The following is a 22221-nucleotide window of genomic DNA, read 5'->3' on the forward strand; positions in this document are numbered from 1 at the left end:
GATTACCAAACTGGTTGGTACCATTCCAAGTCAAACATGCGGTTAGTCACACGTCTGGTGTGTTACTAACTTAGTTAGTATTGCTAGTATTGGTTTACTATCACTCAACCATATCTACCTGTTCTTGCATTTTATTTTTGATATCTAAATGTTTAATTATGAAGGACTGACACCAAAGCTTGACTTGCTGATGATTGAGATTCAGAAGAATGAGGTTGGTGTAAAATGCTGTTCCATTGTTGTAGTGCTGATCTTTTAGGCTGTGTGTCACCCACAAGACCAAAACCAGTAGACCGTTTGCTATCAATATGAAGTCAATCTAGTCATTTAAGATAAGAGGCAATAAGAACCACATTTTAGAGGCCACTCATTTTTTCTTGGTAATTCTTGGAGGCAAAGCTACATTTTGATTAATCTTTCATGCTTTTTAAGCCCTCAACCACTCAGCAGCCTCTATTCATTCTCCTTAATTAGAATGTCACAGTGTGAGCATACAGCAACTATCTCCCTCTCTCACACACACACACACACACACACACACACACACACACACACACACACACACACACACACACACACAGTCTCTCTTAATTTAGACACATTTCTAATAAAGAGCACCTTTGTTCTTTTAAACAGTAAATACATTCAGCTGATGTACATCAAATAACCTGTACAGTTAATCACAGTTCTGTCTGTGCCTGTACAGTGTAAATCATGTGCAATGTGTGAAATGCTGAAGTCTTCTCTTGTATACTATTTCAATTTCAGCAGCATAATCATGCTCTACAGATAAATCGGATAATCTAAGCTCCAAAAACATGGGATCCTACATTTCCCATAATGCAACTCAATAGTATCTTTCATTAGACCCTCCCTGTGTCCCCTTCTTTCCCACTCCGCACCTGTAGTATGTAACTTATGAGTATCTGAACTCTGAACTGAAAGTAATGAGGAGTTAGTCATTTCAAAATAATCAGTTTTACTCATTAATATTCAAATGTGTATCTTTATGTATAGCTTCATGACTGATGAGCCTATGATTTAAATTGCTTTATTCAAGCCACTTCTGACAGAACACTGAATGTCAAGCATCACATTATGCTGTTAGCCTTACAGAGAACCACAAACAGCACTTCTCCCTCCAGGAGTGACATGGCGATCTATTTAAAGGCTTTGGACTTCATATCCAGCATGTCTGCTGATTCATGCTTTGCTGCTGTTATTGCTGATGCTGTCTGCAAGAAATGTCTGCACCTCAGCCCCGAACCTGCTTCACTGCAGCATATTTTGTATGGCTTCAGCAGACAAACTACTTATAGAGAGTATTCTTTAGTCCAGGTATGTAAGGATTACCTCTGATACACTGTCAGGGACTCACCTCCTCCACTGGACAGGCAAGCTCAGAGTTTTGTAAAGAAACACTCTTCTCCCACTTGTCCGCCATGTGGTTGACCTCCTCCAGCTTTTGCTCACTGCTCTTCTGTGTGTTTAGCAGTGTCACTTCATAGAACTCCTGGATATCTGTGGAAACAGAGGTGTTATATGACTCAGGTGTTGGTTAACTTCTCCAAAACCAATACAGCAAATTAAAATGAACTCATTTGATGTGGAGGCAGTTTAACCTGGGTCAGTGCTACAACAATTGTACTATACATACAAATGATGGAACTGAAAATCTCACAGTTCAACATCAATAAGATTAGGTTCTGTATATAATATTCACCTACCATAACAAAATGTGCATATTCAAATTTCCTTGCGAGAACAATATTTGTGAAAGCTGCCATGGTTCTTACGCACACGGGCAGGTGGCACCCTGCCATCGGTGTATGAATGGGTGTTGTTAAGAGATTGTAGAAAAATATGAAAGTATAAAAGTATAACCATTACAACATATAACTTGTTTACACTTTTTATAACTTTTTATGTAAAAAACAAAAGCTCATGTGGACTCATGTGTGAGTGACGCATGAACCTGAGGGAGGTACAAGCCCCAGACCAGCATAAGATGCAGCTACAAAACTGAGAGAAGGAAGGCTTCACCCTTAGGGGTGACTGAAAGACCCTCAGAAGGAGAGACTGGAGTGCCCTTCTTTTAGAGAAGACCCTGTGAGACGTTTCTGCTATCAGAAGACAGCTTACAGTGACTGATATATTTTGCACCACATAGACTTTCCTTGAGTTGAGGGGTGTGTGTGGGTATGTGTGTGTCCTGATCATGCTCATCATCGCCACCTGTGCCCAATCACCTGCCCCTGGTTTTTCCCTCTGCCAACCCCACTCATTCCTACTCACCTGCCGGCAATCCGCTCATCACCCCTCACCTACTTACACTCCCCTGCTTGCCCTGTTCCAGTTGCCAGATTATCCTTTGTTCCCTTTCCTCCCCGTGGACTCGTCGCATCTCCAGTGGTTTCCCCTCGCGTTGACCCTCTGCGTCCCACGGTTTGTGACCAAGCCCTTTTGTGACTTTGCCTTTTATTTTCAGTTTGGACGTTTTCCGCTCCCGGTTGGAGTTGTTTTTGTGTATGCTTAAGTGCCCAGTAAAGAGCCTTGCATTTCACCTCACCTTGTGTCCTGTGTCTAAGTTTGCGCCTGAGTCTTTGCTCCACCCACACGGTAAACCGCGAACCGTCACACAGACGCTCTACGTAACTACTCATACGGGGTGTTAGGGTTACATCCTACTGAGAGCCAAGGGCGTAGCCGTACAAGACTCTCAGAAAACAATAATTCGGAAATCCTAATGATTCAGCTACGGGGTGAGATAAAAGGCCGAAGGTACACTTCCGACTCATACAGAGGGACACTAATCCCCTGAGGTCGGACTACTGACGGAGTTACCACCGTGTTAGGTGCGAGCCTGCCCCGCTTTCCCCGGGGAAGAAAGCCAACCCGCAATAGGGGCCGAACAATCGAGAGCAACTGCTTTTGTTTAAAGAATTTAGTAAAATCAACAAATAAAAAGAAAACAGAATTGTATATAAATGTAATTTATGGTGCCGATTGCTGGCAATCTATTTTGACAGCAGTGAAAATTTTGTTTTTAAAAAGCTAAATGCCACCAAATATAGATTGAAGCTGAATATTTCATGTCCTTTGAATTTTAGAAATGATTACAGCTATCGCATGTCTTTATGGTGTGTGGGGTGTAGGGGGGACCAATGTAGAAGAAGCACTCCACAAAGTTAGGAGTCACCAGTGATTGAACCCAGAATCTTGCTGTGAGGCAGCAGACTCCGTTTCCATTTGAAAACACATGTTCTGCTTCGTTTACACTGAGCGTCCACACTACGCCGGCGTTTTCGAGCACCGAAAACGGAGGAGTTTGAAAACGCCGGAGTTGCATATTCATGTGGACGGTCGAAAACGGATACGTTTGGAAACGATGACGCCCACACCCGCTTTCGCTACTTGATTGGTTCTTAGCAGTCACGACGTGTCCTTCCCTGATTCGTCACACCCCTATCACATGACCCTTTCCCGGAAATCATAAACGACGACATTGATTACCGATCGACTACCAGGTTAATTCAACATGGACAACTGATTACAGGAGTTGCTGACCTTGTTGTCTTTACTAGCAGCTATTGTGCCGGTAAAGTTTGCATTATTACGGCGGAAGCAGCTGTTATTGGAGCGATTAACGAGCGGTGTGACCAGCTGCGTTATCAGACCTACGGAGCGGACGTCTGAAGTCACGGTTAGCGGCTTTGAGGAGGACGGTCACAAAACGGATGACTTTCCTTTTCTTATTAATGCTTATTTTGTTCTGCACAAATATTGTGAAGTTTTCAGATAAACTGTAAAGGAACAAAACATGAATTACTCTCCAGTACAAGAGAGACTTCAGCCACCAGCAGAGCTACGAGTGAGAACAGACAACAACGAAACTGAGGAAACAAATGAGAGACGTGTGTTGACCACATTTATGGACCATAATCTAGTAAACCTTTATGTGTAAGTGTTGGTATTAAACTAAATGATGAAAAATGTATGTGAGAGAAAGATATAAGAAGACCAGCAGCGCTCTAACTAAGTCTGAAAAATAAAACTTCCCACGAAATGTGTCTGTTTGTTTATAGAGGAAGATTTTAGAGAAGATCTTAAGTATCAAACACGACTTTTCATTATTAAAGACTACTTTGTTACTCTGTCGTATTTTTTTAACTAAGTAACCAATCTACTTCCTACATCGGCACCCGCCTGCATGCCCAGTGTATGTGAATAGTCACGTGATATTAGTTTTCAGGCGTTTTAGTCTGGATAGAGATCATCTCGAAAACGATGCTGAAACGCCGTGTGGACGAAGATCCAGAAAACAGAATAGTGTGGATGTAGCCTAAGTGGCCAAACATCTAACCAACAAGCAAGGCTTTAATATGTCCTTCCAGCTGTAATCATGGTTTCATAAACATATACTCACAACATTTTCTCCATCACTTTTCAGCTGACCTCATCCTTCAAATTATAAGTAACCAAATGATACACACACAGCTAACGCAATGGGAACTTCTTTGAGTATGTACTAGTACAGCAAAGGTTTTGTTGCTCAATCATCATTATGATCACCAGAAGAACATACTAAGACCGACAGTTGTCTAAGAGTTGTCTTTGAAGTAGAAGAATATCTTTGAGTTACCTCTGCCTCACATGATTTGTATTGTATTGTAGTTTTACAAATTGTTTAAAGTGAGTTTTTGGTCAGCAATACATAATGTAATTATGACTTTAATGCACTAACACTGTGTAAAGAACAAGCTGATAATTTTAATAATAAAACAATAAAGTCTGTAAATGGCTGCAGACAAATGCCCCAAAATCTTACCATGTACACTATACAGTTTCAGAATGACATTCCTACTGTACACAATTATATGTATACAGTAGGACACACACATCAACACAGACATGACATCATAGCTTCCCTGCTACAGAAGATCAACATGATGGGGAAAGTCAAAAGTCATAAAAGAAAAAGCACAAGCACCACATGCAACAAATGTACCAAACATTTTGGACAGACATATAAAATGTATATATTTCATTCAGCCAGGTGACCATATGGGTGCTTTGGCTGAATGTCAGCATGATTCCCTGCTGTATCAGCCTTACTGCATTAGAATCTTCTGGGGCGATGGACTCAACGTTTATTGGTGCATCATTATCATTATCTACCACAAAGCATCTGCATTGCATGACTCAAGTGAGCTCTTTGTTTGGCATGCAATTCAAGTCCTATTGTTCTTGAATGGCTGGTGATGTTTTACCAAAGAACCAGACCCATAACAAGTGATCGCCACATTTACATTTCAATAGATCTGAATGAAAACCACCAGATACAGGGTTATGTTTCTGTCCCAATCATATCACATACATGATAGCATGAATTGTGTTTGCAGAAAATAAATGTATCTACATCTACAATATATATTGATGAGGTTTTTCATAAAATAAACAAACAAATAAAAAGACGATCAGAGTTCTTTTTGTAATTCAAATGAAAACAGGCTATTATAGATGCAAATGAAAACAGCAAAATGTATGCAAATCCCCAAAGGCTCTTGAATGGTTGGTGTACAGCGGGGTGAGTATATGTGAAAGACTCTGTGGTACAAAAACAGTTGTTGTAGTCATCACTCTTTTAAATATTATGACCGAATAAAGTTATGCAGTAGAATTATCCTTAAACGTTGCTATACAGCACATGATATCCAATGTAGCTTGTCTTTACACGGATAAATAACGTCTGACTTTTGATCTATTATAGCGAATTAAAATAAAAATAGTTTACGAAAGAAAAGATCCAACCAGGCATCCATCTGCAGCGCTCACGTCTATGTCCACATGACAAGCAGGGACAGTTGGTCTCAATACTATTCTCTCTACACTGCATTCCTCTCTAAACCATCAACTGGGACCATCAATAGCTAGGCATAAAGAGAGAGGGAAGAATGAGTGTCAGAAATATACAGAGGCAGAAAGTAACTCACAGTGCAGTAAAACCTCCCTGCTCTCTCCGGTCATGTGGCAGCGTGCTATCCTGTGAAACAGTGAGAGGACCAGATGCCTGCTGGCAAGCAAACAGTGAGCCTAATCCCCAGACATAGAGGCCGCCTGTTCCCCTCAATGCAGACAATGACCTTCCACCCTGCATAGCTGATTTCTAATTCAGCCCTCCTCTGTGCTTAACACAACCAGCAGTCCTCTCCAACTCTCCCTTAATGAACAAAACTCAAATTCTCCACTCTAAAGTGTTTCAACAACTCTCCAACCTGGCCTCCCGTTCTCCACCCTCTCCCCTCGGATATCTTCAAAGCCTGCTTCTCATACCAGTGTAGTGTTTTCATCATGCTTTGTACAAGTTAAGCGTCAGGTAATGAGAACTTGACACAAAGATAGTGAGCAGCTCTGGAACGGTCCATTCACTCTTTGTGCCGCTGAGCTGCTTTTAAGTAGGCAGCCGGCACATAGCCTGCATGTAAAAGGCATCATGAGCCCTGCAGAGGAAAACTAAGTACTATATGCAGGGTGTATGTGTGTCTAATACATGTGTCCATGCTGGGAATCTCCACTGGCAAGGGGCATTATATTTGTAAGACTCAGTGAGATAGTAAACTGTTCACATTTAGAGCCAATCACCTGGAACGAGTTGTAACCAACATAAAATGGCTGCAACAAAAAATATTGTTATTATCAATTAATTTTGAACTGTTTCATTATTTTGTGTGAAGCACTCACCACTTCCCAAAGTCCAGGGTGATTTCGTCCAATAGCTTATAGATATTACGTTTAAAATGACGTAAAGCAGCAAATGCTCTCATTGTGAAGCTTGAACCAGCAAATCACTGGAATGTTTAAACAAAGTCCATTACTTTGGACTAATCAGTGAAGGAATTTGCCACTTCCCATTAACATTGACAGCAACATCAACCTAATGTTTAATATGATTTTAATTAAAACTGCATTTCCTTTTCACAACAAATATTTGTTTAGTGAGAAAATAGCAGTTACAATTGTGAGTGCACTTTAGTTTTATATATCCTACTGTCCTACTGACGTTATCTGTCACCAGCATTACATTTAAGATACAAGACTGTTAAACTGTTCACATTATAATCCTTGAAAGTTAAACATTAGTAAATTCCAGCTTTGTCAGTTACAGACTTGCATGTACCAATGTCCTCCAAACGTGTGGTTCATGGATCAAGCCTTCACTGAGGCTACAGTCTACTTTAACAGATTTGGGCAGTATGTAAAATGTGGGTCAAAAAAGAAAAAAGAATGTTACATAACAGGATAACGTGCATGCTAAAATTTGTAATCATGTAATTATACTTTAACAGTGGACGTATCTGTTAAGCCTTGGCATTAACTGTTAATCCATAGGCTTTATCAGAAAATACAATGACAAAATCCCAATCTGGTGAGTATTTTTGGTAGCGGGGCCAGATAGCATGAATTGTGCTCTTCAGCACACACATGCTATACTGCCCAGCAGCAGAGTATGTTACCGTGTCCGGTCTGCATCATTGGGGCCCGAGCACCTTTGTTATTCTAACCAAAGATATAATAATCAGTGAGGTTTACGCAGACTATACACCTTGCTGTACAGTTGATTCAGACCAAGTAAAATGCAACTATCAGCTGTTTTTGATTCATATTACATTTGCTTAACCCTTTAATTAGATAAGATGTAGATGAGGCCTCTATTTAATTATTTAGTCTCCATAATTTCACTTAAAAACTAAAGCTCTTAATAATATGAGAAAATTATTTTAGTTTTTAAAGTATTTAATTGAACCCGAGAGTGCCCCAAATGGGGTTTTAGAGGGGGGGCGAAGAGTGTACACATGTAGTACAAATCACTTTTGAGAACGAATGAAATGATATTTTAAAATATTTCAAAAACGTACATGATGAAGAGATTCTGATCAAATGGACCATGTAACCTATTTTAATCACTCAAAAACATATATATATACACAAAGTACTTCAAGGTACTACAAGTACGACCACAATTTCATCTATTTCTCGCCAGGAGAAGGCGAGCAATGTTCTCCATTATCGATCCCAGCCGCGACCTACGGCACTTTCACACACACACTTCATATCCAGGAGCACGAGGAGAACAAACTGCATCGATCTATCGCCTCCAAATTATTCTACTTTAAACCGTTAGAAAGTTACTATTGATCTGCCACAGATATCAACTCAGCCCATCATCATAAACATTGAAACGCTCCGTACCTTTTAGATGTTTCCTGGATCAAAATCGAAAAAAAAAAAAAAATAATCCCATCCGCCATTTAGCCATGTCTCTATCCTCTGCTGTGGAAAAAAACTGAGTCTCTGACGAGCTTCTATGATGAATGAGTAATAATTTCAGTTTTGGCCAATGGGTTTGACCCATGGGGGCGGATCACAGTTTTTGATTATTTTATTGGCTTAAAATTCTGTAAACAACTCAAAGAACGAATGACTGCACTGCCCAGAGTCTTCCGGGTTCAAATCTGTGGGAATTGCGCAAATCGGCCGATCACAGGATGTGTTAGGTTCAAATACATCACGTAAAACTGAAATTCTGACGAAAATTTGCCATATTTTACAAGTTTTCATATGGCCCAGGCTCTCAAAATGATGCCAAACTTCTGTATTAGATATATTGAACACTATTAGTGATAAAAGAAGTGATATATATAGATATATAGTATTTAAAAGTACAATAAGACAGTGATATATGCGCCTTCCAAAATCAGAATTGACGTTGGCTGACCAAAGCTGACCTGTACACTGGCATTGATTTCTCAGGCATACTTCACTCTATCAAAGCCAATTTTTTTTTAAAAAGGACTGCTGACATGTTGAGATATGATTTGGGAGAGTTTAGGCCTGCCTGTGCATCATTTAAAATCAATAAAAGTGTTTTTTGGGCACAAAAAAAAAACGAACCTGAAAATTCTCAATTTGAGCTGTGTAACATTCGTTTCAGCATTTACCAGTAACATATACAATGAAATGTACACATATTAACAAAGCTCACATTTATTTGTGTTATTTTGCCATTTAAATTATTCAAATAGACCTTGTAGTTAGAGATTTACACTCTCTAGAGTTTGAGTATGACATTTTCGAGCAGAGGTCTCAAAATAGTCCTAGGGTTTTAAGAAGTACAAAATTCAACTCACACAAAGCGTTTTTACAGTGAAAATGCATGGACACTGTCACAATGCTGATTTGCTTACATAACTGGTGGGTGGAGGGGGCTGGGAGTCACAGTGATGGCTCCTGTGTAGCCGTGCTTCTTTGGGGAGCGATTATTCCAGCTGCATCCCAGCCCTCCTCCACAAAAGGTGCCAGATCATCCTTCTATCTCCCAACACACACAGGCTACCAATTAATGATAATGCATCACTGCTCACTCCTCTGGCTCTCAGCTCCCTCCTCGGTTTAATAACATTGTATTGTCAGCCTGGTGCTGTTAAAATGTGAAGAATTGCCTTCAGTCCAGGTTGTTGACCAATACCTAACTCTCACAATTTTTGTGAATCGTGTAAATGAAGAGGAAATGAATCATTGAGATGTTGCAATGTGAGGGCTGGAGAGCAAGACCTATATATCGTTTTTTTTGTCCCCAAATATCAAAAAGTATTGAGTCTTGAGTTCACATCCTTTTTTCTTCCCTTGCAAGGCTGCAGCTTCACCACCGGAGACAAAAATGTGAATGTTGAAAGCAAGGGAGTATCTGAACGTAGCAGAGGAACAGTGGGTGGAAAACTCCACTTAGGTTTAACACCAATTTGAGAGGAGGATTAAAACTAATGACTGCAAGAAGTAAACACTTTAAGCTCTGACTTACACTATCTTCTGCATTTTATTTGAAAGGCTTTCTGTAGCATTTTCTATTAAAAAGCATCAAACAGCTATTATCTATGTAAAGATATAGAGGCGTAATGTCTACCTGAGCAGAGAATGAACTCTCTCTCTCTCTCTCTCTCTCTCTCTCTCTGTGTGTTGTGATCCGAGCTTCTCTACTTTGTTGACATGCCGGGGCGGCTGTGTGTGCCTTTTAGTGCACGTTAGCGTGTCCCACTGGTTAGCCCTTGGCCGCTGCTCTACAAAGCGCTCATACGGCGGTTACAGCTGACAACGTCAACCCAACCAACAGCACTGTCACAGAAGCTGAGCACCCATCCTCCAGTTCTCCCTCAGGGAAACACTGTTACAGTTGTCTGCACCTTTGGCACTGTTAGCACCAGCCGTCGACATGTTGAGAGCTGTGTGGAGGCAACAGATTTGCTCTTAATTTGTATTGAAGACTGTTGGTTTCTGGGAAGGAGAAGTCGGGTGGAGTCACACACATTCAAATGTGGCTGAACTCTCATATCCAGGCACCTTGCTCAAGGCATCTCCATGGAAACAAATACAAAGTGCACTATTGATAACTACGTCAGTACTTGTGAGGAACTCTTTACTTTTTATTTTATTGTATCTTTTAAACCGTTAAACTCAGTGAGTCTCTGGGCACTGACACACTACAGGAGTGAGACGACACTGAAATCCACTTCTCTCCTGAGAACGCATGGAAACAGACCTGAATGGAGCTGCAGAAAGCAGTGTTTTGGGGCTCTACATGAGCTCACACACAGCCAACAATAGCATCACCATCACAAACTCAGTACATGAGGGTAGCCCAGAGGCCTACCTAGCTGAATTAAAAAAATTTATATTAATAAACTCAATCAATCAATTATAGGGCAAGAAAAGAGGTTGTAAACATGCCAACCGTTTATCCAAATGATCTAAAAACCTTAAAACTGAGAGTGAGGGCAGCCATAAGTCTTTAACAATCTCTCACTGCACAGGTAGAGTGTGTCTGCACAGCAGGGACGAGGGACAGGCCAAGAACGTGTCTGTAAACTGTGATGGGAGTTTACAATGGACAGTTTAGGTAATGATTGCACTGTTCAGCATCATGTTCTACTCCAAAGACATTTGCAGAAACTTGAGGGAAACTGTCTGATTGTCTGACTGCTTTAGAAAACTAAAGAATGCCTGTCAAAGGAATGCTGAGTGACTGACAATACAAGCAAACACATTACATTACATTACAGTCATTTAGCAGACGCTTTTATCCAAAGCGACTTACAATAAGTGTATTCAACATCGGTATTCAAGAGAACTACTAGTCACCAGAAGTCATAAGAGCATCTCCCTTGCTAAACAAGTATCTAAGAGCATAAACCAGAGCAAACGTACAGAGCAGAAACAAACACATACAATAAGTGCAACGAGCTAACACAAATACAATAAGTGCAACGAACTAATACGAATACAATAAGTGCAAAGTGGAAGGCTCAGGGTACTTCTTGAAGAGGTGAGTTTTCAGCCTGCGCCGAAAGATGGGCAGTGACTCCGCTGTCCTGACGTCAGTGGGAAGTTCATTCCACCAGCACAATCACTGATAACACATCATTTGATGAAAAGGATTGTGCTAAATTACAGCTGTCTGTTTTATGAATGACATTGTGAAATCATTTGAAATTCCTGCTACTGTGTGAGCACACTATTATTATAGAACACAGTGTACATTATAAGAATGGAGGATAATGACTGACTTCTTATCAGCACATTTACCAACTTCAACAGCAACACTAGTGTTGTTTTCACCTTGTGAGTCTGTGTGTGTCATTATGGCAAAATGTGGGAACAACCACAGAGGAGGGTTGGAGTACTTTGCCACGTGTTTATAAGTCTGTCTGTAGTCAGTTTCTATCACCTTGATAGCGTCAACAAAGTAAGATGCAGTCACAAAACGTGGAGTTGAGATCTAAACCAAGGCAGAGTTCAAAGGAAGAGTGCTGCAAGTAGAGGTGTGATCCCATCACAAGATGTTAGCTGTATCACCTCCTTGAAATACATTACTGTCAGGAATAGTGTTCAAATTATTGATTTGAATGAGATTTGTATTTAATGTTTATCAAATTGCTAGTGCTATGCAGCTAAATGTGACTCAGCACTGAAGACCATCATGAGTGTAACCTCACCCCCAGGTCTGAGCCTAAGTTCACCCACTGCAGTGTTTCCCCTACCATTATATTAGGGGGGCGCCCCTCCCCCCCAACGGCAACCTCCGCCCCCCCTTGAAGGTCGAGTTAGTTTTGTTAAACTTTATTTTCTATATAGCGGCAGATCACAACAGGAGTCATTTAAGGTTCCTTTCCTATAGAACAGGTCTACACCGTGTTCTTTTATTAAACAAACTAAACAGCCTTATGTTATTTATCATATTTACACGACGGCATGTCATTTTCTGTGGTCGCGCGTTTACAATTCTCCTCTGCTCTCTGTATCGCGTACGGCAGAGTTCCACCCCAATGCGTGCGCGCACACGCACGCCCGCACGATGGATTTTGAAATATTTCAACTTCTGCGAAAAATCGTGTGACGCTGTGGCGCGATAGCCTATCAGCGTTGAGATGTTTCTCCTGTCATCACTGACTTCCTGCCGTTGTTGAATCAGGAAACAAATACTGTAGCCGTCTGTATTCACCCAGAGCTCTACGAAACCTCATATCAGTAGAGACTGGACCAAACTATGTGTATACATGCGTGTGTGTAAACCATATGGTGCAAACAATGAAATAGACAAATACGTAAATACGGCAGTGTCATATATTTCTATATGACGTTATTGTGAGTGTTGATGGAGCTGCTACAATGTTAGCATAGCCTAGCACCGGTCGATCCGATCTCCATTGAGAAAACAAGTACAAATCGACATCATTACGTAGTTATTTTGGAGTCCCTTTTTGTCGGTTTATTGCCGTTAAATCACAGCCAAATCAGTTTATTTTGTGTTCATACAGCTGTCGTAAACAGCCGACGTGTGGCTTGCTAGACACAGTGAATACAGCTCGATGAAATCCACGGAGCTCCTCTGGACTATGTTATGAACCAGATATGACGCCGTTTAGTTTCCCGTGATATCTGTGACTTCCACAACACGTACTAGGCAGAAATACAGGTTATTTTTTCCAAGGTTGATGGCAGAAAGTTGAACGGCTTTCAGGGCAATAAGCCGCGCCCCCTCTCCGGCGTGTCCAGCGAGATTCACGCGAATGAACACAAATAGTCCCCGGCAGGAGCAGCGGCGCGAATGACGCGATTAACGCGGTTCGCGCTGCGTTCATCGCGTTTGGTGTGAACACGGCATTACGGTACTCATTCAGCGTTCAAACCCACCGACCAATTACATGCATTGTAAACTCTCTCACGTGATGCTACTCAGCCAATCAAATATGTGTATTCTGATAGGTGTAGCAACTCAGTGTGATATACACAGACAAGGGAAGACGGGGAGAGAGTCTCAACAGTCGGAGAAGTACGCGAGTCAGAGAAGCTATTTCACATGACTTGCTCCAAAAAGAGAAAAGAGGACAGAATCTTTTATGTTAATTCTTCCCACAGGCAGTTCAAAACAGTACGTCTCATATGTTCAGAGACTGTAGCGATTATTAAAAGCGGTGATGTGAAGCCACACTATGAGACAAAGAACCACTCTTTTGAGCAAACGCACCCACTCACATCTGAAATGAAGGTACAGCCCAGTATGATCAGAATTCTAACATTAATTAACTGCCCAACAATGATATTAACAGAGAGGAATAGAGCTGAAACAAGTGGTTTGATAACCACACATAAAGTCCCTGCACACATATTTCTCTTTTTAGAAGATGAGAAGAATATATCGTGGTTTTCTTGGTTGACATCACTTCACACCTGAATGGACTCAATTTGAAGCTGTAGGCCAATTATTTTAAGAGTCACATTTTTCAAAAGCTTTTGGTTATTTCATTTATTCTTAAATGCATCCCTTATTTTACTTGAAATGAGAGAAGAACATTGATTTATTATTAGATTATGTATTATTTATAATTCATCCAGTTCAATTTGAAAACGGACAATAAATATTGTTGAGATATTATTCAATTGAACTTTCTTAATTTGATTAGACTGTCACTTGTTGACTACATAGAGACGTTAATACAACTGTTGGCTACTCCAATATATATGGTACTAAATCACAGCACAAGTTAGACATTATTGTGATGTTCTGGACCTTTGTCTGAGTGAATTCTCTCTAAATGGACTGAATTTGAATTGATTACCCCTCGTTTAGACTAAGTGTCACTGTGTAACAATTCACCTAATTATATGAACCTAAAAAGGGAAAAGTACATACGCTAAAATTAAGGGCACGGGCGGATCTGAATTGGTAGGTTTACAGAGTCTATATCTGCCTGAATAACATGGTGGAGGGTACAAAACCACGCTGAAATGATCTCTCTATTATTCCCTATAAGGATAGACCACACCAGACGCCAAAGAAACCACACTGCCAGGTAAATGTAACACAATATATTAATGTAAATCAAAATGAATTAGGTATACGAACAACAAAACCAAAATAACCGTGAGGCTCCCGCCGTACTCCGGCACAATAAACTAAACATTTACAACAACGATCACCCAAACCCCGAGTCCCATTAGTTCAGAAAGTTCCTTAAAGTAACGAAAAACAGTCCGATGACAAGAACAATCCCCGAGGCAAAGTCAATAACCGGCGGAAGCGTGGCGGGACGCCGCGGTCCCTTTGTCCACCGAACCCGCACTACCTCACAGCTCGTCCCGATGGTGGCCCTCTGTGCCGTTCCCAGTGAAGACTCCAGTCTAGTAATCCCTGAAACGCTTGCTTCGCATCCGTGGCTGAGCAATTGGCGGCAAACTGTGCTCTCCTGAGTCCACTGAACGTAGCTTGCTTCCTCCAGTCTGCGCGCACAATCTTCCCTCGTGTCACTTACCCCCCAACACAATTTATGCAAACCAGGTCAACTAAAAAATCTAACAATAACAATAATGGATCCTATTAATATCCTGTGTTATAATTACAGGCAACTAATAACATTACTTTATATAGGTGAAGGAACATAACCCACAGGTTCCCCATTCACATTTGCTGTACACCAGTGGCGGGCCGTCAGGGCCTGCAAAGCCTTCTCTGCTGGCCTAAACAGAATCACAAAGTTATAGCTATTTTATAATTTAATATTTTTTCTTAAATACATTTCATTTTTTGTTATGTGTATTATAATTTATAAAAATATTTTTCCTATTATCTTATTTTCTCATTGCACAGCTACTGTGCTCCTCAGTTGCTCTGCTTCCAGTGCAGCTTGTTTTAAGTAGAGCTTTTATCCAATCAGATTTCACCTCTGTGTCTCTAGGTAAGAAGAGAGGCCCCAGCCTGCAGACTCACCCAGTGCTTCCATGTGCAGTTTAAGTTGAATGGGGACGATAGTGTTGATTGACAGAGTCTTCAACCAATCAGATCTTTAGTTTGAGATTCATGGACGCACCAGAGCGGTTTGCAGGCCTACAGTGACGTCAGCATTACTGCAGCTCAGAGTCCAGATGCCTCTCTGCTGCAAGGTGCAGAGTGTGCTGTGATTGGTCAGTGGGCGGGCACGTGACTATGTGCCCGCGAAACATAATGCTTGCTAGCAGAGCTTTGGTTGTAGCAGACAGAGTTCAAGTGGAAATATTTGAAAGACATTTTACCTAGCTTTGTTTTTTTAATATGAAATGGCGGAAGGAGGAGAAACGGATTTAGTGGCGGAGTTACTGGGAACACTTTTCTCAAGAAGGACATTTCTGAACAAACTGGACATAGTAAAAAATGACCCCACAGCTAGCAGCCCTGACCCAGCCAGGAAAAGGATTTGTCTGCAGCGTCGGAGAAGCGTTGCACATGTTATGGCTGGGAATGTGTTTCATTTTAACTGAGCGTCGGTACTTTTGGAGAGACTCGAGTGGATCTACAACTCAACGACCACGTTCGCAGGGAAACAGCTCCACAACCGCGGCCCGCCCTTCGCCGGTCCACGGCCGAAGACGACCACCGACCGGCGGCGTAAGACCGACGACGACCGGCGAAATACAACTGTGGAGGCTCGACTGGCATCGATGAATGGAGAAGGACTTCTTACTGGAACTGATGTACTGGGATTAAACTCTTTGTCAACAAAGAAAGGAGGATAGACAGCATTTGGTAAGTGAAGTTCGTTTGTTTACCTCTACTGTTACTACTGTTCATTTGTCTATCGTGGCGTTTTTATGAATAATATTTGAATGGATCGTACTCGTGTGGTGGAATGCGTGGATCCGCTGCAGGTCTGCTGGATTGATTTGTTGCTTTGTTGTCATACGAATATATGCGACTGCTCTTGTGAGTTTGTCATTGTGTTACATTGATTTGGACTATATTGTCCGTTAATGACGCAGCGTCCCGTCATGCTCGTATTCATGTATCTGCACTCTGCATTTCGTGTTTTGTATGCTAGGTGTTGAACTTCATGTAACATTTTATTTCATTTGTCAAATGTTGCAGTGTTATGTGAATATGCGGCTTTTACACGAAACAAATAATAACCCGTAGCTGTGACGTCATAATGAGGTTATTAGTAGTGTAGAACAGCAGTGAAGGCCCAGGTATAAAATCCACGGCCCGCCACTGCTGTACACACAGGCAGACTTTTGCGATCATTACAACTGAACAATTGTTATAACTCCTCAAGAACCAAGCCAAGTTCCCATGTTTTGCTTGCCACCTTCAGATTTCAGGATTAAAGTGAAGAGCGTTAGCCCTGAATCTAGAAACAATTTAAGGCCTTTAGGTTGACTGGACTTTAAGGCGGACCCACTATTCAGCAATGTAGGTTTACTTAGATTCTAGACTCTTATGTATTTGTGTCAATTGTTGGGCTGATTGGAACTACTTAAATGCAACACAGAAGAGAGAGTGTGTGTGTGTGTGTGTGTGTGTCTGTGTTTGTGTGTGTGTGTGTGTGTGTGCGTGTGTGAGAGAGTGAGTGAGTACTAATGTAACTGTGTATTTCAGTACTCTTTGAAACATTTCAGATCATTTTAACAATACCATGAATTACGGTATTGTTCAAATAAGACTGTTAAACATGATAATTTCGAGTCACTATAAACATGATATGAAATTATCCTTCCATCTCATCTCTATTCTATACAACCTCAACCTTTTTATCACACACTGGCTTTGACATTAACTGCATACATCCGCTAATGAAAAAGGCTGATAAACTGCATCTTCTCTGCCAATGCCAACAGAGTGGGGTTTATCAGAGAGGATGGAATGGCCTGCCAGCAGTCCTGACCTCAACCCCATTGAACACTTGTGGGATCAGCTTGGGCGTGCTGTTCATGCCAGAGTGACCAACACAACCACGTTGGCTGACTTGTGACAAATGCTTTTTGAAGAATGGGATGCCATCCCACAGCAGTGTGTGAGCAGGCTGGTGACCAGCATGAGGAGGAGGAGCCAGGCTGTTGTGGCTGTGTATGGTTCTTCCACACGCTACTGAGGCTCCTGTTTGTTAATTGAATAAATTGTTAAATTGCCAATACATCTTGTTTCTTCAGACTTCAATTATCCAATCCACCAAACAAGAGTCAATAGCAACAGCAGAATAAGCTGTTTGACATTGGCAGAGAAGATTTGGCACATTTTTCATGGGCGCAACCCACATACTCAGCTCTGCTGCTCATCCCACAAATGTATGTTCCTTACAAATGTGGCACCGTTTAAAGGGAACTTAACAGGCTTTCCAACAGTATAAGATTTATTGCCAAGAAGCATTTTTACAACAAAAAAATAATCTATCAAACACTAATGTCCTTACTTTTTGTGCTATGTTTATAAGGACCAAATGAGATTCAGCAGTGGAACTGCATTAGAAGAACACAGTAATTGATGAATCATAACCCACAGCTTCATGTTAATTCCATGCCTACTCACTGCCCCAAGCATAATGGGAGTCTGAAAAGAGTAACTCATACCGTAGCTCTTGTGCGTGTGGGGCTGCAATTTCCTGTGAGGTCAGTCACGAGGCTGAGGTAAAGCACAGTCAGCTGCAGCAGGGTCAGCTAAGTGTGTGGGTGTCTTAATGACCTGACAGTGCCGACTATAATAGTACTGAGAGCTACATCAGTTCTTGCTATGATGATCACGCAGTACGCCAGATGCACAAAATCTAGTATGACATAAAGAATGTTCACATATACCTGTAAACTCATAAGAGGTGAAAAAGGTGACAAGCACCCGAAACCCTGTCGGGGGGTGCGGGGGCAAGCTCCCCCGGGACAATTTTATTTTAAATATGAGCTTTAAAATGTAGCATTCTGTTGTACTCTAAGAAGAAAATTAAGTGATAAGACAACGGAATCAAAAAACACAGGACATGATGTTTGTCTATCCCTTGTGCCAAGGTAGTGGGCACTTCCAGGAAATTAACCTTGTTTTGAGTAGTTGACGATCGACAAGTGGGGGTTTTCCGGCTAGTGTGGGGTGTAACTCGATCTGGTTTAGATTGTAGAATTTTGGGACAGTTGGGCCCAGAAAACATCGTCAGTAATGTTCCCTTGTGTCATTGGGTGTTTCAGCCTTTCAACACTATACACCCTCCCCAAGGGCAGCCGGCTGCAGGATGATCAGCTCTTAGCTTGTGTGCCGTGCAACTGTCTCTAAATTGACTTTCAGCCGCCTCTGAGACTGGTCTGCCACAGAGCCTGACCGTGACATCATTTACTTTAAGCAAAAAACTAATTTATTCAGTGTGGCTTTGTGGCACAAAGCTGTGCCAAAGCACACTGACTGTAATCCTGCGGGCTTAATAATAATAATAATAATAATCTTTATTTTGGCACGCTTCTTCTCACACAGCATTGCCAACAGCGGCGCGAAAAGTATATCCAAACGTGCGGCCCGATCGGGAATGGTGTGCTGTGACTTTTATAAGAGATTCGCCCAGCAGTTTTTCCGAAAATCCCGAAAAACGGAGCAAAGTCACCCCATTGACTTGAATGGGGTTTCGGCGTGAAGAGAGCAAAAAAAACACTGAACTTTGGACCCATATTGACAAGCCATACTTTAACGTAGAAAAATGATTTAAAGTTTAAAACGTAGACAAAACGCTGGACGTTATTGAGCCAAATGGACATTTTGATAGCTAGTGCAGTTTTCATGAAGTCGCAGATTAAGTTTCAGGAACATTTTGGGTCCATTTCAGATTTTATAATGGGTGTGTATTGTGCAGCTTGTTAAGGGCTAGAGTGAGGGCATAATTGTCAGAGTGGAGTGGAGCAGGAAAATATTCCCACAAGTCCCACAATTTTCACTCTTCATGCATTATTTTTTGCAAAAAAGTTAGCTAATCGTGTGCTGGTCTAGAGAAATGACTGTGGAATCCAGCACATTTACACATTTTGCACTACAGACCTTAATTGACAGGAAACCCAGCTTTCTGCTGCATTAGACTCCATGTTAAATCTGACATTTCTCAAAGAAAGCAGACGGTACACACTTTTGTATATTGCTCTGGAGCTCACATTTTTAACACCACAAACATAAAAAACACATCAGCGCGTTCGCCAGAGTCTTATCTTTCTCACGGTATCCATATTTTGGTACTCAGACTCCTGCTTTTTGTTAAAAGGAGGCAGAGCTTTGTTCAAAATCACTGTTTCTGTCACGTTTCTTAATCAGTCTGCCTCTAACACCAGGTGCATCCTCACCATGGCAACCAGTTACACACACGCACGCAGGCTCTCTCTGTCTGTCTCTCTACACACACTGTCTGTCTGTCTGTCTTTCTCTCTCTCTCTGTCTGTCTGCCTGTCTCACTCACTCACTCACTCTGCCCCCCCCCCCCCCCCCCCCCCCCCCTCCCATTTCAAAATAAAAGCCCCACAGAGTGAATCCTAACTGGAATACTTGTGATGAAGCCTGCCATTTAATAACCTCTGTGTTTGTGTGTCAAACATTATGAATATGTCTCCTCTCCCCCTCTCTCACCCACCCAGTCCCTCCCTTTCAAAATAAAAGCCCCATAGATTAACTGTATCTTAACATGAAGCTCAGAATGAGGTTCGTACAGAAATGTACAGTTATTATTAGTATGATTAAGCCCGCGGGATTACAGTCAGTGTGCTTTGGCACAGGCAGTAATGTGCCACAATAAAAACAAGAAAGGCAGTAAAACAAGCTGTCGCTACTGCACCCCCTTCACGTTTTGACCTCCACCTTTAGCCAGGCCCAGCTCCACTTACATCTCAGCCCTGCGTCAAGCTGCGCTACACAAATAGCCTCCTCTTCCTTAAGCTCTTTGACCACATCATCTTATCAGTAACCTGGGCCTCATTTTTTGTGGTCATAAAAGAAATTATGACCACAAAATTCGCTTCGTTCTACTTTGAGTTAAAAAAAACAACCTGCAACCAGATCAGCCGGTGTTCCGGTTTAACGTTAATGAGTGACCGCGTGAACAGAACCGGACCACGGGGGGTTGCATGTTTCATCACGTTAGGTTTTTTTTCCTTCTATTTCGCGATAATGACGAACGTTAACAGTCCACAAAGTTTCGCATGCAGTGGACGTTAGCCTTAAGTTGGAGAGAAATGAAGACGGTGTAGACATCTTAACGCTGATTGGCGTTAAGACTCGACACGTCACATCAAAGATGTTTTATTGCGAAGATCACGGCATCACCCTTTCTCCTTGTCTCACTCCAATCTGAGACCCCCCCCCCCCCCCAAAAAAAATTTCTACAGATCTACTTGATTCATGTGGATGACATATTTTGATTCAAAATGGCGAATTTCGCCGAAAAGTGACAAGTTTGCAGGTATGTCACATTATACAACTTAAACCCCATGTCTGCCTCACACTTTCATCAGTAAGAACTGCTTCAGAGTTGCTGCCATTTCAGCGATGTGGACAATGAACCACTCAAAGCTAATACAGACCATTTACAAAAACAGTTTTAATGTGTAGTAGGGACACTTTCTTTCTTTAATCCTTCCTGACAAAAGCAGAATGTTGAGCAGAAGATGAAATAAACAGTAAACCCAGTCTTCTGGCTCCCTCTACTGGAGCTTCAACTACATCTAATGTCAAACTCGAGCAAAGATGTTGCATACAGTAGCAGATGAGTGAAATAAATACACCTGAAACTGTACTGAGAGAGATATTGTGTTGTGTGGGCACAGGTATTTTTTAATTTACGATGAACCTCTTTTTCCTGTGTCTAAAGATGTCCGTGCCTACGTCGCAGCCCAGCCACCGCCACTCACGCCGCCTCACCTCCCTACCTGCATTTTCCCCCTGCTCTACAAGTCTCAAGCCCGTTCCTCAGCCAATCTGTCCTCCAGCTATCAGCTGCCTCCCTTCCCCTGCCCCCCCCACCCCAACCATTACCTATTAAAACCCATTACTTCACCTACTCTGCCGTCTGTCTCAGCTCTTGGGTACAGTATAACCAACCGTAACTATATATATATATATACTACAGTGGCGGCTTGTGGAACATTTTCTAGGTAGGGCCATCCTATCAATTTCAGCAAACATCCCAGTATGATTTAATGCAAAAACATTAAAGTATCAAACACGCATACTTTGCAGTTCATTATTTAACATTTATTCCAACATGAAAAAAAGCAGTAAATAACACTTTGATAAACACGTCAGGACATCATATTTTTGTCACCCTCACAGGGAATTCAGTATAATATATATATATATATACAGTGTGTATATATATTAGGGCTGCAACAACGAATCGATAAAAATCGATTATTAAAAGAGTTGGCAACGAATTTCATTATCGATTTGTTGTGTCGCACGATTATTACGCCACTCAATAAGTGGCGGAGATGTTAGAGTGTTCACAGCAGCTCGGAATAACGGAACAAGACTCCGGTTCTGTAGCTGACGCTGACCGGCGTATAAACGTTGCCATGACGACACCGGAAGTTGATTTACGCGATTTGTATTATTTCCGCGTCATTCGCGCCGCAGGTATCGAATGAACACAAATAGTCCCCGGCGATCGCGTTTGGTGTGAACACACCTCTTCACCGCGTGTGGTGTTTGGTGCGTGGTGTGTGAACCAAAGGTGTGTGAACACCAAACGCGATGAACGCGGCCAGTATCGCCGGGGACTATTTGTGTTCATCCGCGTGCATCGCGCTGGACGCGCCGCGGTTTATCGGCCTGAAAGCCGTTCAACTGTTCGTGATATCTGGGACTTTCACAACACGTACTGAGCAGAAATAGAGGTGATTTTTCTATGGTTG

At 41.8% G+C, this 22221-nt stretch overlaps 1 protein-coding gene across 1 annotated transcript in view; it reads right to left on the reverse strand.

Moving 5' to 3' along the window:
* dlg2 (discs, large homolog 2) overlaps window positions 1-22221 on the reverse strand; it is a gene marked incomplete at both ends in the record, with an annotated part of 233690 nt that overhangs the window by 188444 nt on the left and 23025 nt on the right. The window contains one exon of the mRNA XM_079171139.1: window positions 1379-1521. Within this exon, the coding sequence (XP_079027265.1) occupies window positions 1379-1521 (143 nt within the window). The remainder of the gene's footprint in view (window positions 1-1378; window positions 1522-22221) is intronic.

The sequence above is a fragment of the Pholis gunnellus genome (genome assembly GCF_910591455.1).
Source record: "Pholis gunnellus genome assembly, chromosome: 13".
In the NCBI taxonomy this organism is placed as follows: Eukaryota; Metazoa; Chordata; class Actinopteri; order Perciformes; family Pholidae; genus Pholis; species Pholis gunnellus.